General features: G+C 54.8%; 5 protein-coding genes across 5 annotated transcripts; 3 read left to right on the top strand and 2 right to left on the bottom strand.

The window, feature by feature from the left end:
• Positions 1 to 375: 375 nt before the first annotated feature.
• Positions 376 to 4,114, top strand: JN550_002373 (uncharacterized protein; the record flags this gene model as incomplete). The annotated part of the gene is made up of 3 exons (XM_049313661.1): positions 376 to 2,134; positions 2,191 to 3,349; positions 3,406 to 4,114. The coding sequence occupies 3 exons, from the start codon at positions 376 to 378 to the stop codon at positions 4,112 to 4,114; spliced, it is 3,627 nt and encodes a 1,208-aa protein (XP_049175664.1).
• Positions 4,115 to 4,593: 479 nt separating this feature from the next.
• Positions 4,594 to 6,054, top strand: JN550_002372 (uncharacterized protein; the record flags this gene model as incomplete). Its single annotated transcript, XM_049313660.1, has 1 exon — positions 4,594 to 6,054. One exon carries the CDS (start codon positions 4,594 to 4,596, stop codon positions 6,052 to 6,054), a length of 1,461 nt encoding a protein of 486 aa, XP_049175663.1.
• A 223-nt stretch (positions 6,055 to 6,277) lies between these two features.
• Positions 6,278 to 7,239, bottom strand: JN550_002371 (uncharacterized protein; the record flags this gene model as incomplete). The annotated part of the gene is made up of 2 exons (XM_049313659.1): positions 6,278 to 7,110; positions 7,164 to 7,239. The coding sequence occupies 2 exons, from the start codon at positions 7,237 to 7,239 to the stop codon at positions 6,278 to 6,280; spliced, it is 909 nt and encodes a 302-aa protein (XP_049175662.1).
• A 551-nt stretch (positions 7,240 to 7,790) lies between these two features.
• On the bottom strand, positions 7,791 to 9,360 carry JN550_002370 (uncharacterized protein; the record flags this gene model as incomplete). The annotated part of the gene is made up of 4 exons (XM_049313658.1): positions 7,791 to 8,382; positions 8,425 to 8,468; positions 8,525 to 9,073; positions 9,130 to 9,360. 4 exons carry the CDS (start codon positions 9,358 to 9,360, stop codon positions 7,791 to 7,793), a joined length of 1,416 nt encoding a protein of 471 aa, XP_049175661.1.
• A 3,626-nt stretch (positions 9,361 to 12,986) lies between these two features.
• JN550_002369 (uncharacterized protein) lies at positions 12,987 to 15,586 on the top strand (the record flags this gene model as incomplete). The annotated part of the gene is made up of 3 exons (XM_049313657.1): positions 12,987 to 13,778; positions 13,829 to 15,189; positions 15,451 to 15,586. 3 exons carry the CDS (start codon positions 12,987 to 12,989, stop codon positions 15,584 to 15,586), a joined length of 2,289 nt encoding a protein of 762 aa, XP_049175660.1.
• Between the last annotated feature and the right edge of the window lie 1,117 nt (positions 15,587 to 16,703).

The raw sequence follows: 16,703 nt of genomic DNA, 5'->3' as shown, positions 1-16,703 counted from the left end.
GAGCTTCGACGAACCGTGACGAAAATCTGGCCACGCCCTCGAGCCAAGCCAGGCCGGTGCCCGTTGTCGACCGCTGCAGGCTAGTCCGGGGTCTGCTCTTATGACTCTGACCCCCTTCGACGTCGGCTGCTGGTGCTTCCTGTTGTGGTTGCTATTAGACCCGGAGACCCGCTTACGGTCCGGATTTGTACCTTTCACTTCCCTCTTCTTCATCCTGAGCTGGTGTTGCCAGATCTCGTGAAACAGCAAGAACCGCGCCTTTCAATCGACATCTGACGGCATTAAAGGACAAGACCCTAGTGGCGCCCTTCCATGCTTAGGTCTAGGGACCACGGTGCATCCCGATTCTCGGCTTCTGGTCATCTACGCCCTTAAATGACTACCATCGAGGAAGAGTCCGTGATGGACTTCATCAATTGGGATGCCGCTGGCGCTGACACCGGCTTTGACTTTCAGAATCCCCAGGGCGTGCCCAACCAACCTGAGGAGAACAACATGGATCTCGTGCTCGGAGATGTCGAAGGCGATGACTGGTCCTACTGGGCCTTGGAGCACTTCGAGTCCATCCAGGCCCCCCAAGATGCCCCCATGGCAAACTTGGACGATCCCCTGGCGGCCTTGAACCTACCAGACTTCAACCCTCCAATTCCAGTTGAGATGAAATGGGAGTTCCCAGAAGCCCCTTGTGAGGCTTGCCGCCGACGTGGATACGAGTGCAAGCGTCTGCGTGAGGGTCAGTACAAGGGCTACTGCACGAGCTGTGTTGCCTTGAGGTGCGAATGCAGCTTTGGGCCTGACGGACTTCACGCCGCTGGCTCAGAGGCTGGAGAAACCTTTCCTGCCAATCCTTGGCCGATCATGGGCGATCGTCCAGAGACGTCAATCCTCCATGAGGATGACTTGGCGGCGGCCACAAACCGGACACTCAACCCGCTAGAGTCTGGAGTTCATATCGATGCGGAAGGAAACTTCTCGTCGTCGAAGCCCATGGCCAAGGTTGGGGCGCGATTCTCCAGGGAGTCCGTCAGGATACTGAAGAACTGGGTTTCGACGCACAGTCGTCACCCATACCCAACGGAGGATGAGAAAGAAAGTCTACAGAAGATTACTGGTCTCAACAAGACTCAGATTACAAATTGGCTTGCCAATGCTCGACGTCGGGGCAAGATCCAACCGACTCGTTCTACCTCGCCACACGTGGGCCGCGGATACATACAGGCCATCGACATTCCCCAGCGAAGGGGTACGCCTCGGTCTCTGGAGCACATGAACCCGCTGCAGCGTTGGCAGAACTCTCCGCCAGAGAACGAACCTGCCTCCGTGACGGCCATTGCCAGGGCCGTGTCGGCTTCCGGTTCAGCAGTGTCATCCAGCTCGGGACGAAACAGCCCCTACATCTCAGGATATTCGGATGATGGATCAAGCAGGTCGCTGTGCAACCAGTCGTCCGCGAGCAGTTTCTCAAACTCCCATGGCTCGAGTGGGGGCTCCTTCGCCTCTACCATGTCTCACCAATCTCGTGGCTCTTTCGGCTCGCTGCCATCGTTTGTTCGAAGCAACCGAGGAAGGCGGAGGCGTAGAAGGGCCCCGCCGAGGCCATCGGATGAAGCACTACTTCAACCTCTCAAGACCTTTCAATGCACTTTCTGTACCGAAACTTTCAGAACCAAACACGATTGGCAGAGACACGAAAAATCCCTTCATCTTTCCCTCGAGCGGTGGGTATGCTCGCCGGATGGCGCCAAAGCCTTGAATCCTGAGAATGGACTCATGAGCTGTGTCTTCTGCGGAGAAACCAACCCTGACGAGTTGCACATTGAATCACACAACTTCTCTGGTTGTGTGGAGCGAACGCAGGAGGAGAGGACATTCTACCGGAAAGATCACCTTCGGCAGCATCTCAAGCTGGTTCACAATGTCAAATTTCTACCTTGGTCCATGGACAAGTGGCGTGTTGCATCGCCTGAAATAAGGTCACGCTGTGGTTTCTGCGGCATCGTTATGGACAGCTGGAGTGCACGAGTGGATCACCTTGCCGAACATTTCAAGACTGGTAACACCATGGCTGACTGGAAGGGTGACTGGGGTTTCGATGCCCCGGTCGTCGATATGGTCGAAAATTCCATTCCGCCCTGTGAGAGACCTGCGCGATACACTCATTTGCCTCATCTTTCTAATGCGCCCGTACAGACTTGATCCACGACGATAGGAACAGCCCGATGCCGTACATGGCCAGCCAGAATACTTCCCCTACATCATCACCAAGCAATGCTTACGAACTGCTCAAACTCGAGCTTCAATACTGGGCTCATAATATCATTGAGGATACCGGCCGGTCACTAACAGACGATGAAGTTCAGCGAGAGGCCTGCCGAATCGTCTTAGGGGCAGACATGCTGTCGCGAAGTCCTTCGCAGCAAGCCCCGTCGTGGCTTCGTGACCTGGTCCTCTCTCGAGGAGATGTCACTCAGGCCGCCATGTATCAGTCATCTAAGAAACAGTCCGAGAACCGGATGACCAGCCTGTCTGTCAATGGGAAAAACAACATCTTCGAGAATTGCGAATTCGAACAACAGTTGCAAGAATATGTCAAAGCCCGTTCCTTGCTTGGTCTAACAGCAATGGATCATGAGCTGCAAGTCGAGGCCTGCAAGATTATTGGGAGAATGGAAGAGAAGTCTTCAAGTCCATCCGAAGATGTCGCAAACTGGATTTTACGTCTCATCCACAGCTCTACGAAATGGCTCGAAGATTTCCGCAAGCGAGCACACCTACCACGCAGTGAAGACATTGTTGACTCCAATCACCGATCCACGGATCCAAGCCTGATTGACTCGACAATCCACAACTTCAGTAGGCTGGAGCGTGAGTTGGGAGAGTTCATCCAGACCCAAAGGTCCATGGGCGTCGAGCCTCTGGATGCCGATCTGCAACGGCAAGCCCGTCTTATCATCTACGATAATGATGATAACTGGAATCAGACAGCTGCAGACGACTCGGAGTGGCTGGCTAACTTCAGGCTACGTCACTCATCTATCGATACAGATCTCACTGCCACCACTTCTAGCGGGTCCCCATCAAGCAGCCGAGCGGCCCCCTTTCAGCAGCTGTATAGCTTGCAGACTTCTCGTTCTCCGAAGGGGGTACCCACTGCGACAGCAACCTTCACCCCACCAGCGCGAGCCATTAAGCCAGGTCCCTTCTTCCTCAATGACGCGAACTGTTTCCAGCGCTTGGCTAAGGGGTTGACTCGGTATGCGAACTCCGTAATGTCTGCGAACAACCCAAATCGCCACGTGCCTACAGACGAAGAACTACAACATCAAGCTCGGTGGATTATCTATGATGAGTATGTGGTTAGCCCCAACCCACTGCTGGTGCCGCTCGTAGCTAACTGGTAATCAGAGATGATCCATGGAATCAGACTGCCGCAGACAACGCCGAATGGTTACAGCGTTTCAAACGCGACGTTGGAATATTACCCCCGGAGTCCGGTCCCGGGTTGACTTGTGACATTTTGCCATGGACTGCCGCAGAGGGAGGCACCGGGTTCGCGCCCCCATTTGTATCGCTCAGCCCGAATACCACCGTCGAACCTCTGAAAGAGAACCCAAAGATTTTCTGCAGGGATAATGCGAAACCTTTCGAGCCCGACGCGGCTATTGTCAACCGCTACTTGCAGACACTTGGCCAACGATACCCAGCACCGGCCAAGATTTTCTGCTCGAGAGAGCTTGAAAATGGATTGACGGAGTACGTCAAACGCGAAACAATCAAGACGGGCATGATGCCAAGTAATGACCAACTGCGCGAGCGTGCACGAGCGATAATGGGGATGCAGAAGACTGCAGCGGATGATACAGAACTCCTTGAGAAGTTTAAGGCTGCAATTACCGCTCCCGCTTCGAACACGAATCCCATTGTGTCTCTAGACGGAGCACAGCAGCAGACATTGTACACTGCCCCTAACGGATCATCGGCAACTGTGCCAACATCCACGGCGCAGGATATTCTTGACATACTCCCACCAGGAGCAAATGTTAATATGACAGACCAGCAAGTCAGCGAGATCTTGCAAGATATTGATACCAGTTTCGTAACCGGGATCAACTAGACCAGAAACAGGAGATGGATAACTTTCACTACGGTAATACAGCAAAAGGCGAACTGATGAGCTTACGAAATCGCTTATGTGGGCATTTTATTCCCGTCAGCCTCTACGCGTTAAGAGAAGTTATGGGGTTACTGGGTTTGGATCCATACAGTATTATTCTACATAAATTAATCATCTTAATCACAATTGGATACCCCCCTTGGTTACTGATGTGATGTAGCATAGCTCGATGCAATTCCCCGCTTAGATTATCGTGGAATTGCTTTTCAGCTTCACGCGCCACGCGCCACAAGTCGATGTGCCTGCCTTCAGCCGCACCTGTGAAAACTGCCACCACTGTTGAAATCCTTGCAAGCCGTGCGGACGAAGACCGCAAGTAGACCTTTCGATGTCAAAGCCTTATAGATCGACTGTTTTGATACAGGGCGGTTATCACTCTCAGTACACCAAAGGAATAATCAACGCATACACACTTCAGGATGGCTAGTACTGATCCCCCATGCGCGAAGAATGATCCGGGCATGGAGCCCAGAAATGCTTTGAACGGGGAACCTACCTGGCCTAAGAACAGTCGCTACTTCATCCCGTCCATTATGAACGTTGATGCAGCTTTAGACCTGATCGAAGATGACAGTTGCTTTCCTCAAGATCCCGAGCCGGGTCTCCCATTGCAATGCTTCGACCTCAGTAATAACGGGGTTTTTCATTTCCAAGTTGATACTCGGGAATCTAGTGCTATGATGATCCTGGACCCGTCGGCATTGGGACATGGTTCCTCGAGGGTTCTGTTCCTCGATCAGCGTCGTCGCTACTTCGATGAGTCGACCCTCGTCGAGATAGCAATGCCCGTAAAAAGTTGGCTGGCGCTCTTAAGTACATGCATGGTCCCACCAACGGCCCTGGAACTCCTCCATGAAAATAACGGAGCGAGCTTCCAGCACGTTTCCTACTGCGGCGACAATCCCCTGGTACCATGCACAGCTCCCTTCGAGCCTGACAAGCCGTGCGCCTATCACATCTGCTTCAAGCTCTGCGAGTGGACCTACGAGCATTTCGTGTATGCGCGATATGACTTCCACAGCCAGACAGCGTTGGTCGTGACTGCTGGAACCTCTAATGAGGAACAGATGCAGCAACTTGTGGCTCAGTTCTATAGTCAGGGACAAGTGACCCCATTCGCGATCCTGCACTCCCTCGCGTGTGTCTGGGCTCGAGAAGTCGAACAAGAGCGTTGGGAGCTAGACTTCGCCGTCCAGAAGTTCGAGTCTTCGACCGGAGTCTCCTCGCTCCGTTTCCACGGCATCAAACCCCTGCCTCGCGAGAAGCTGCGTCTCAGGACAGACATGGCGGCGACGCAAGACTCACTCCGGTGTACCAAACGCGCGTCCGTACACACGGGCGAACTGTTCCAGTTCCTGAAGGAGTCCCTCTGGCGATTCGAAGAGGTCCGGTCCCAACACGAGTCGCATATTCCGTCGAGACGACACGCCCAACAGCTAGCCGATGCGCTCGACCTGCGTGTGAGCCAGCAGCACAACCAGGCAGCCCAGATCACGGACCTGATGGCGCGCATCACGGCGCAGTGGAACGTGGTCAACGCCGTCATCTCGCACTACAACAACGACCTGAACATCGACATGGCGCGGGACTCCCGCGAGGACAGCGTGCTCATGCGGCGGATCGCCTTCGTCACCATCGTCTTCCTGCCGGCCACCTTCATGGCCACCTTCTTCAGCATGGGCTTCTTCCAGGTCGCGGGGGACGAGGGCGACCTGAGCGTCAGCCGCTGGATCTGGCTGTACGTCGTGTGCACGCTGCCGCTCACGGTTCTGCTGGCTTGGCAGTATGCGCCTTCGCGCGAACTGATACGGCGGCTCTCGGCTCCTTGGAACCGGTGGCGGAAAGTCAAGGTGGCAGATGGAGATGTTTCAAAGGCCTGACGATCTCTGTTTCCTGTCCAGGCCCACTTGATGGCTTTACGCACCCGAGAATTGCGACTATGTGAGGCTTCATTCAAAACAGCACACTATAGAAAGGCATAGCCACACGGTGGTGGCTTACTGGAGAGATATGGGTACAATATCCCATCCCTCCGTTGATTCCGTACTCCAAACCAAACAAATATGATTCAATATCCTCCATGGATGGACTAGAATAGTGTATTCACTGGGTTGACTTGACCTCCGAAGTGTCTAGTTCGAAGACTGCCACCTTCCCATCAATTTCTGGGGTTGGTATGGACTTGGATGGGAGCTCGTGGGTGTGAAACGCATCCCCATCATCTTCCGAATGGTCCTGCCGACCAACACGCGCATCAACTCTGGAGGCCCGCCGCTTCCGTATCAGCCACCCGAGCAGCACCAAAAGAAGCGCCAACACACAGCCGCCTACCACAGGGCCTGCTATCCATGCGTAGCCTCCTGTTACGCCTTCGGCCTCACTTTGAGGTGTCGATGTGGCCGTGCTCTCCATCCCAATAATCGTCAAGAGTGTCTCGGTGGCGAGCAACACAGTGGAATGGCCTGACTTGTCCGTAAAGGTGCGGCTGGACGTGACCGTCGTCAGCGTCGTCCTAGCTCCGGTCGGTGTTGCAGAGATCGTGGGAATCGTGATTTCGGGACGCTGGTTATGGTTGGGCCGCAGCTGGCTAAGCGCGTATGTTGTCGAAACCCCAACTCCTAAGGAGTCCTGGGGTGCGCCGATGCCCCATACCGTCTGTGTCGGGAACGGGGTGACTATCGGCGTGGCGGGAGCTGATGACGGGATCGTACAAGGGGCAGGCTCCCAGAGCTTGGCGGGCTTCGCGGCAGCATTTGACTCGCATATCGCAAGCTGGCCTGCGAAGTCTTTAGCCAGGTAGTCCTCGGCCTTGTAACCGTTGTCCAGCTTCGCTTGCACGCAGCACAGGCAGTTGTTCCAGTAGGTCTCGAAGGCGTTGCCGGCGGCGCAATAGTCCTCCCAGTCTCGACTGACTTGGGCTTTGAGGTAGGCGGCATCTGCCGAGACGTCAGTATCGGTGCATCGAGAGGCTGGGAGAGGGAAATCCTACTGCAAGGGAAATAGCAATCATCCAGCGCGCTGTCGTCGGAGTTGGCTCTGTACTTGATAGTGCTTGAGGCTTCCATGTCGTGAAATTGAAACGTTCATGTCAAGCAGCTCAGAACATCAAATTTCATGTCAGAATCTGTTTGTTTCTACGTCTCGATGCTTCGCATATTAAGGAACGATGCTTCTGCTGGCACTGCCCTATTTGTATTTGAACTAGCGTTTCGAGGGTTTTCGCGAGTCGATGTGTGAGCGAGAAGGTTTGCGCAAACTTAGATGCGACCATCTGATTGCCGCCGAACCTTGGGGCTCTATAGAAGGACAGCCCAGCTGTGCGAGCTCGATGCTTTCATCCCATGCACGGTGAATATCTAGAACAGCTTAAGAAGAAGTAACTTCATATATCCTACGCCTAACGCCAATAAGCCGCCCTGCTATCGTATGTTTCCGCCATCTATATTATATACAAAGAAATTCAGACCATAATATATTTCGTATCTTCATCGTTAAGTCCTTTCACTAAGCCAAACACCCGTCCTCGGATCACGACACTGCCGGGACAGTCGACGGGGATCAGCTAAGACTGCGAACATAACTCCTTATGTACCCAAGGTACTCGCTCTTAGAGAGTTCAGTACAGCCACAAGAGGGCCGAGAACCCCAGCACAAATCCAAAAGCCGACGAGCTCAAGTCCACCGCTCCACTTGCCGCAGGCTCCAATGTGGCGTTGGCAGCTATCGTTGATGACGCGGACGAGGATGTATCGTTGTCCGTCCCGGCGGCAAAGGCACCACCCACAGCGGCGGGAGTCGGCGTTGGCACCGTGGGATCTGACGTTGCAGTGACGAGCAAGGTCGACACCAGTGACAGGGTGACGCTCATCGACAGAGCTTGCGATGTCAGCAGCGTCAACGGCGAGGCGCCCGAGGAAGTCGACGCTGGAGAAGCGTGGGCGGCGACAGGGCTTTGCATCGCAACAGTGGCAGGTGCACTTGATTGGGTGCCCGACGAAGAGGATGACTGCTGCTGAGACTTCCCGGTCCAGGCCTGGCCACTTACTGGATCACGGTACCAGTTGGCCTCAGGGTCTCCCAGACACTGGCCCAAGGGCACGAGCTCGTAGCCGAGATGATGGGCTTGGTCAATCATGTACTGTGCAAAACTGTGGACAGTATTTGGCTGAATATCGTGCGCGAGCGATATCCAGGATGATGATCCCGGACTGTGCTGTGTTAGTATGGTATTGTACGTGTTTTGCGCATACGTGTAGTCGCCCTGCCAGTCCCGGGTATCAATGTCATAGTTAGCCTGTAAGAGGTGTCAGCATCAGTCTACAACGTCTGCAAGATAAGTGGTCGTCTTACAACGTGGTATCCCAGATCGCCCAGGTCCTTCAGACAATCATCAGGGCAACTTGTGTACGGCGGCCTGAAGTATGTGGGGATAAAGCCCAAAATATCCACCAGGGCAACCTCATTCTTGAGAATCTGATCTCGACGCTGCTGGGCCGTGACCTTCCCGAGGTCCTGGTGGCTCCATGAGTGACTTCCGATCTGATGGCCATCGGCGTACATTCGTTGCAGAATGGCGGGATACCCGGTAGAGGCCAGCTCGATATGCCCCTTTGCGCCGTTATTTCCAACAACGAAGAATGTCGCCTTAACGCTGTTCCTCTTCAGAGTATCGAGCAGCTCCGAGGTGTAGATATAGGGGCCGTCGTCGAAAGTCAGCGCCACCTTCCCGTTCACAGTACAATGGCTGATGGAGACCCCATACGGGACATTGCCAAGCACCGGGCGCGGGACTTTCGACGTATCACTCCCTGTTGGCGCTTGGTTTCCATCACAGGCTGGCCCGAATGATAGCTGGCAGTCTGGCGCACTGCAGAACGCGGCCCCCGTGCCACATATACCCTACGATGGGGTCAATGGATGATACATAGGGACATCGTCACCGTCCTGCCACTTACAGCAGCTGAGCAGCATAGACCCGCCGCGCAAACAGCATTACCAGCGGAGGGACCGCAGCTTCCACCAGAAGCAGCCTCCCTTCTCGTGAAGAACGAGAAAAATGCCTCTGAAAAGCTGATCTCTGTACCTACAGACCTAACGTCACCGCCGCCACTCTGTGATACACCATGCCTCCTTGCGGACGCCGCCACGGCGCACACCGTAAAGAGCGCAGTCATAGAGCGCATCATGTTGAAAGAAAGCAGTAGATCCAGCCCACAATCGCATCAAGAAACGGGAACACAAGCCATCGGAGCGGGAGGGCTTACCGCTTATTCATAAAGAACTCATGGTGGTTGTCTAAGATCTACGGCTCCAGTACGCCATCTACGCTAGCCCAGTCCTCATCGAGAACTCGGGCTCGTCCCGGAATCAGACATCGCGGGTAAGGCTAGATAGACTTAGTGTAGCCGATAGCTGCGCAGGAAACACGGCTGGTCAAGGCTTATAGGTACTCGAGCCGCGTGCTTGGGTCGATGCTAAGAAGTCAGGACGCCTCTATACGTCCGCAGAGCATGTCTTGGCTGTCCAAGCACAAACCAAGTTAGAGCCATGAAAAAAAAGCCTCTCGGTGACCAAGTCAAGATAGTTCAAGTAGGCCACGACGTGCCAGTAGGCTTGAGAAATAGTATTTGAAGGGCAAAGAATTTGTCGCAAGACGGCCAGTCCAATCAGCGCTTACTGGATTGAACGTGAACTCGTGGTTAGTTGAGGAGCAGTCGTTGGCCGGCTTCACAATCCAGCTATAGTCGTTCACCCCACGCGGACACCAAGCGCTAACTGGTTTCCGTCAGCGGCTGAGCCGCTATGGACGCCACGGAGCGGTCGAGAACAAAGGCTTGAATAGTACAAATGTCGCCATCGTAGAACGGCAGCAGATTGATACAGCACCCAGTCCCTCGAATGCCTTGTTCTTGGCTCAGGGTCTGTGGTGAAGGCATAAAGTATGCAAGCATCGAGTGATGGCCTTAATGAAAAAGGGCCACTGTTATCGGCCAGCTTGGTATTGCCCAAGCGGACTCGATACTATGGTCCTGTGCCCGTTCATAGATCTGCATGGATGACTGTTTTACCTTTGCAATGCTGCCGGTGCGCTGTAATACATTCAATAATTCCAGGCAGAGAGTTCAGATCCAAGTCAGCGCATCCGCAAGGCACTGCTTTCGCTATGACAGGTGCCCACAACCGGCGATTGGGCAGGAAAGGTCTGTACCAGAATGTAGTGCACACACTCGAGCACGTGAGATGTAAGGGGCACTCAGTAACACCTCGCATTCCGCTTCCGCACTCTGGGAGCGGTTGCAGCGTCGGTTCCGTACTGGATGTTTCAATCGTGGCTCAGCCACTCGCCCACGTCGCAGCACGGACCTGTGACCAATGGCGACCGTCTTTCGTCCTGCCGAAGTCCTATGCCTGCCTCGAGCACAAGTGCCTTTGGAGGGTTACGCGTCACCACGTCGCATTCCCTGACGAGCTGAGTGTGCGAAGCATCTTCCGGGCGGGTGAAATCCTCGTATGAAAGCCGTATTTCGGGGTTCTCTCAAGCGTGATTTGAAGACAGCCATCCGCAAGTAGCAGAGCAAAAGGTGCCTGTAAGCCGAACGGCCCCTCACTCTACTTTTCCAAGGCGAGACATGGAAAACGCACTATAACCCGCTCCAAGATAGCTTAATGTTGAATGTGGACTCCTAGTAATGGCATTTCCGCACCAGGGCTTGTCGAGATTGGCTGTGGTGGATCGTCCGAATTCCAATACGTAGGTGATACCTAGTCAATATCGAGCTCAGCCCGGAGCTGATGGAGAGCGCTGCAGCACCATGCAAATGCCAGATCTTTGGTAGAGATGCGCCTGTCACTACTACCCTAGCATCACCAACTAGAAGGTACAGGGTGTTGCCCGAAAGGGAAAATGGGGTTGCAGCGCAGGCCAGAAGCGTAGAGGATCTACTCTCCGAGACGTGGGGAATCGTCATTGTGCTTGAGAACTGTCGTTACCAAGACGAAATGGGTTCGCATCACCGACAAAGATGGGTTCGATAAAGAGCGTCCTGATGGCAATGATGCAAAAGGCTGATAGTAGTCAATGAGGGCCATACTCGAGAGTATCTAAGTTGTGTTGCAAGCTGCAACGATTGACCAGATCTAGAGCGTCGGTTGGAAGCAACACCTGACTTGATTGGAACCAGCCTTTCTCTGGCAGACCCCAAATCATTGAGGGTCATGAAACGACGATCAGCCCTGTAGTCTGCAGTCTGGCAGTCTGGCACATGTTTCCAGAAGCAAGTCCATGCACGTATAGTACTGTACTTGGCAACACTGCAGGTTGACAGGCTTATAGTAACCCGTTCGAGGCAACTTGGCGGCCGTCTTGGGAGGACTCCAACGGGCTCAACGGTCAGCTCTGTGGTGGTTAGTCTGGGGCCATGTGTTGGAACTTGGCAGAAGTCTGGCGTCAGATGCGACCGGACGTTTCCCGCGTTCTCAGAATAGTGCGTATCCTCGGCAGAGTCCAACGCTAACTGGCCGGCCGTGGTGCGGTGGTCTGGTGACGATTGGATGTCGCCAGCGCTTCCTGAGGCAGGACATGACCAGCTATGCGCGCCGTCGCACGAGTGCCCACAGCGGCAAGCATCGATTTCGTCTCCCCGCGGACTGGGCGACCTGATATGTAACTTGATCAACTATATTATAAGATGCGCACATTATCACGGTTGGCTTTCCAACGGCAAGGGGAACTCTGGCCAATCTCGGGCGGGCTACCCAGGTAACTGTGTGCAACTGGTGGGGGCGCCAGGGCGATCAGCAATAGGCCTGCGGGCAGCTCACTAGAGACCGTTCCGGGAAGGGCCCGCGAACCTTAGCCAGCACCCAGCCGCTTGGCGCCCCCGATGGACAGGGGCACCCGGGGGGCCACAAGGGGCATCAGTGGCACATGGCTGCCCAGACGACGCAGCCGACGGGCCCAGAACTTGGTTTTGCTTGGTCTCCGCCTCCACCATCTCCCAGCCATGCCACTATCCCCCCCAAGGCAGTGGGTTTTTGGCGGCCATGACATAGCGGGCCGACTCTGCATCTGAAGGCTCAAGTGTCGATCGATTCTACAGTGGTGTCAGTCGTCGAGTTCGCGGAAGCTCGTCTTTGTCCTCTCTCCCTCTCTACAGTACAATAGCATGTCTTCTTGTGTCTAGTCGCACAGCATTGACGGCATTGACAGCACTGACGAGAAGGTACCGGTACCGGTAGCAGAAGTGCAGCCTGAGGGAGCCCGTCTTTGACTGAGCTTGATCTGAAGTATCTGCTGGTCACCCACACACCACATACCGCCGCACCAGTCAGCGTCACCTCCAACAGCTGTTGTCTCAAGTGGTTACAACCCCTTCCTCTGTCACTTGAGCTGCTTGTTACGAGCAACCGCCCCAACGCCCATCCCATTGTCCAGGAGTCGGAAGCGCGCGCACATTGCGACACGATCCACGTTCCGGGGCCTGAACACATTCTGGTCGAGCCACCTGCTCTTTCCGAGCGCCCGTTCCCGTTCCGTTCCAAACAATCGGCTGGCTTATCGCAACCCTGGCCAAACCCATTCCTTGGTTCCCAGTCCCGAGTCTAATGCTGCCCGGCTACACTTACACAACAAACCTGCAAACCTTGGTTCTCCCAAGTAAACAATAACGAATACTCGCCCTCATTCCGGCAGAAAAGACAGCTGCGCCAAAAACGCTCCTGAGTCGACGCCGATTGACCGCAAACCTCAGGCCACTCCACCCGCCAGACGGCGACGACTCGCCGTCGCCCCAGCGACACACCGCCGTCCATCATGGACCACGCCGCCCAAGCCCTCGAGGTTGCGCACAACATATACGCCCGCGCCAACGAGACAACGACAGAAGACCCGACCAAAGAGACGAGGCCTCCGGTGTTCAAGGTCATTGGTATATCCCTGGCGATTGCGTCCGGCGCTTTCATCGGTACATCGTTTGTGTTGAAGAAGGTCGGGCTGCTGAAGGCCAATGAAAAGTACAACGAGGTCGCCGGCGAGGGTTATGGATACCTCAAGAACTTCTACTGGTGGTCCGGCATGACGCTGATGATCATCGGCGAGATCTGCAACTTTGTCGCCTATGCCTTCACCGACGCCATCTTGGTCACCCCGCTGGGTGCCCTGTCCGTCGTCATCACCACCGTTCTCTCGGCCATCTTCTTGAAGGAGCGGCTGAGCATGGTCGGCAAGGTCGCCTGCTTCCTCTGCATCGTTGGGTCCGTTGTTATTGTCATGAACGCGCCAGAGGAGTCATCTGTGGCCAATATCCAGGAGATGCAGAAGTTCGTCATTGCGCCAGGCTTTCTCAGCTACACGGGAGTCATTCTGATAGGCTCCGTCATCACCGCCTTCTACTGCGGCCCGAGATGGGGCAAGAAGAACATGATGGTTTATATTTCCATTTGCAGTTGGGTAGGAGGCCTGAGTGTGGTGGCCACCCAGGGCCTGGGATCTGCCATAGTAGCACAGGCTCAGGGCCAGGTGGAGTCCCAGTTTAAGCAGTGGTTCCTCTACGTCTTGTTCGTCTTTGTTATAGGGACGCTGCTGACGGAGATTATCTTCCTCAACGTAAGCCAGACGAGTTATCGTTTTATGACGCCACGCTAACAGCACGACAGAAAGCACTGAATCTTTTCAATGCGGCCATGGTCACCCCCACGTACTACGTCTACTTCACGAGCACGACCATTATCACGTCTGCCGTGCTCTTCCAAGGTTTCAAGGGCACGCCGTCATCCATTATCACCGTGGTCATGGGATTCCTGGTCATTTGTTCCGGGGTCGTGCTGCTGCAACTGTCCAAGTCGGCCAAAGATGTGCCCGACACCGCCGTTTTCAAGGGAGACCTGGATCAGATACACACCATTGCAGAGCAGGCTCAGCCCGAGACGGAGCCAAAAGCCGACGCCATTCGAGGAGCAGCTGCCATTGTGCGAAGGATCTCCGTTGCACGCCAGAAGATGGAAGCTGAGGAGCTGAAACGCCTGCATGAAGAGAAGGAAAGGGAACGCCTAGAGACCCTCAGTGAAGACGGTACGACACAGTATGAATGGGATGGCATCCGGAGGAGAAGGACAACTATGGCCAGCCAGCGGAGTATGAGCCAGAGGAGCCAAGCTGCATCCTCGATCAACCCTTTCACGCATCCACACGCCATGCCCTTCTCCGCCCCTCCGAGGACACCGCATCTGCCGCTTGGCATGTCGCAGTTTCCCAGCGAGGAGGAGATGGAGGAGGAGCGGAACCGCCAAGCGTCCCCGGGTCTGTTGTCGAGCATTGCTGGCACGATTCGGAGCCGGGGACGGAGCATTCTGCTCCCCGGGCATCCCGATTTTAGGGATGCCCAGAACGACCAGAAGATGCAGAGCCCGATGCACCCCGTTCAACTGACCGACATCGCAGTCCCGAGCCAGAAAGCCGGGAACGAAGCTGAGCACGTCTATGGCCTCCCCGATAGCCTTCGTCGAACCACCGAGTACGGAGGCGCCGCGGAAGCCTTGGCAAAGAGTTCTGCCAGCTTAGCGTCCGGTGGCACTGGACGTCACATCCAGTTTGGAAAGGCCGGCGACAGCAGCACATCACTCGCCGTACCGCCGACGCCCCCGGCGCACAGAGGGGACGGCCAATCAGCTCGTCGGCAGTTCTCGTTCCAAAATGTGTTCCGTCGGCATCAGACTGACGCAGCACAGGAACCAGAAGCGCACCTGCCTTCGTCGATCCTGAAGCCATCGAGCCGCGCAGGCTTGGGAAGCCGGGGATACTCAAGCCCACAGGTCAAGGACTCGACGGAGGAGGAAAGGCTGGGTCTTGTTAAGGGCGACTCTCATTCCATGCCGGTGTTGGACCGTTATGATGATGATGACGAGGACGATGATCCCGAAGTATACCTCGAGGAGAAGCGAGCCGCGCGATATGGAAGGGGAATCACAAATAGTCCCCCACGGCGAGGCAATGATGATCAGGATCCTGAATATGCGGAGTACGACGCCAGTCGGAGGCGATTTAATGATAGCCGGGGAGGCTCGAGGCAGAACACACCGCCCCGGGGATCGCCACCGAGGGGGTCGCCGCCAAGACCACCGCCGGGAGGAAAGTCACCCCCTCGTGGGGGAAATGGCGCTTTCATATGATAGTCATATGATAGGCACCAATGAATGATTTATGATGTACACTGCCACGTACGGCAACCAGGGGACTGTATCGGTCATTATGATCACCATGATGTCTTGTGATGTTATAGATGCGCCGGCTGGGTCGACATTGCATTGCGCACAACAAGGGATTGTATCATAGATATGCACGTAGATACGGCAGCCGAAACGGCGGTCGCTGCAGTAGGATACATTGGGAAAGCAGAAGGCTTCGGTGAAGCCTGAACTGAATATATCCACATTTGTTGATGTAACTTGTCAAAGCCTCGGAATCCCGTTGCAGACCGCCTTCCCCTGTGTGTAACATCTCGGCATCCCGAAAGTGGACATCACGATGCCGGATCGAGCTGGGTCCGAGTCGGCCCTACCAGCCAACGTCGTACAACCTGCCCGGTACGGACGAGCGCCGCTGCATAATTTGAATCCCGCAGGAAGGAGAATGTCGTTTTACCCTTTTACCCTTCCTCCTGCGCACATGGGGCGGCCCTTGCCGCTCCAGCACGACCCACAACCCGTGGGCCCTTTTCTTCACTCGAGCCGCCGCGTTTTATTACCCTCTCCACTTGTACGACCAACACAACTCCTCCGGACTCCATCTCTGCAACGCCTCCCTGCATTTATTGCTTGTTTGGCATCGCCAACCCCGTTATCCCGGTGTCACAAGCGGCCCAACAGGCGTCTGGTGGATGATGATATGATGCTGAACACATCCATCAGGCGATTTCCGTATCACAGGCCGGAGCGTGTCTCTATCACGGGGGATGTGTCGCTTTTGAAGCCGGTGACGAGCTGCACGGGACATTTGGCACGCTGCATATCTGGAAGGTGATGCGGTCGAGGTGGTACAAGTAAGGATGCCATGTAGAAGGCACGGTTGCGTGGCGATTTATGCAATGTCCGTGAGAATTTGGGAATTCCGGGTCGTGCTCGAGGGGCATAATATAATTGTCTCCACAGGATGAGGTTCGAGTATAGTTGTAGGGCGCACAACAGGGGTGTTGACTATGAGAAACTGAATCCTATACTTTTCTTGATGAAAAAGGTCAAGAGCATAGTATACGGCGCGTGGGAACTCGGGCACCCCTCATCCTTTAATCCCTCGGTGACAATAAAGGATTGTTTGATTGCCGAAGCCTCTTGCCGTTCTCTCGGTTGCATCGCTGCTTGGATTGCAAGCCCGGCTTGGACTATGTCACGGGGGGCAAGAATTGTGTATGAAACTGTATAGCTATATGTCACATGTATCGCTATACTTGGTAGCTAAAATTCGGCGGTGTCACAACGATCAAGTGAGACAATGGCCAGGTGTGATGATAGCGACTTGCTGTTTTCGATGCATAAC

The sequence above is a fragment of the Neoarthrinium moseri genome (assembly GCF_022829205.1).
Source record: "Neoarthrinium moseri strain CBS 164.80 chromosome Unknown scaffold5_Wmoseri_CBS_16480, whole genome shotgun sequence".
In the NCBI taxonomy this organism is placed as follows: Eukaryota; Fungi; Ascomycota; class Sordariomycetes; order Amphisphaeriales; family Apiosporaceae; genus Neoarthrinium; species Neoarthrinium moseri.
The sequence above is the reverse complement of the archived record's forward strand: the minus strand, read 5'-3'. Positions and strand labels throughout refer to the sequence as shown.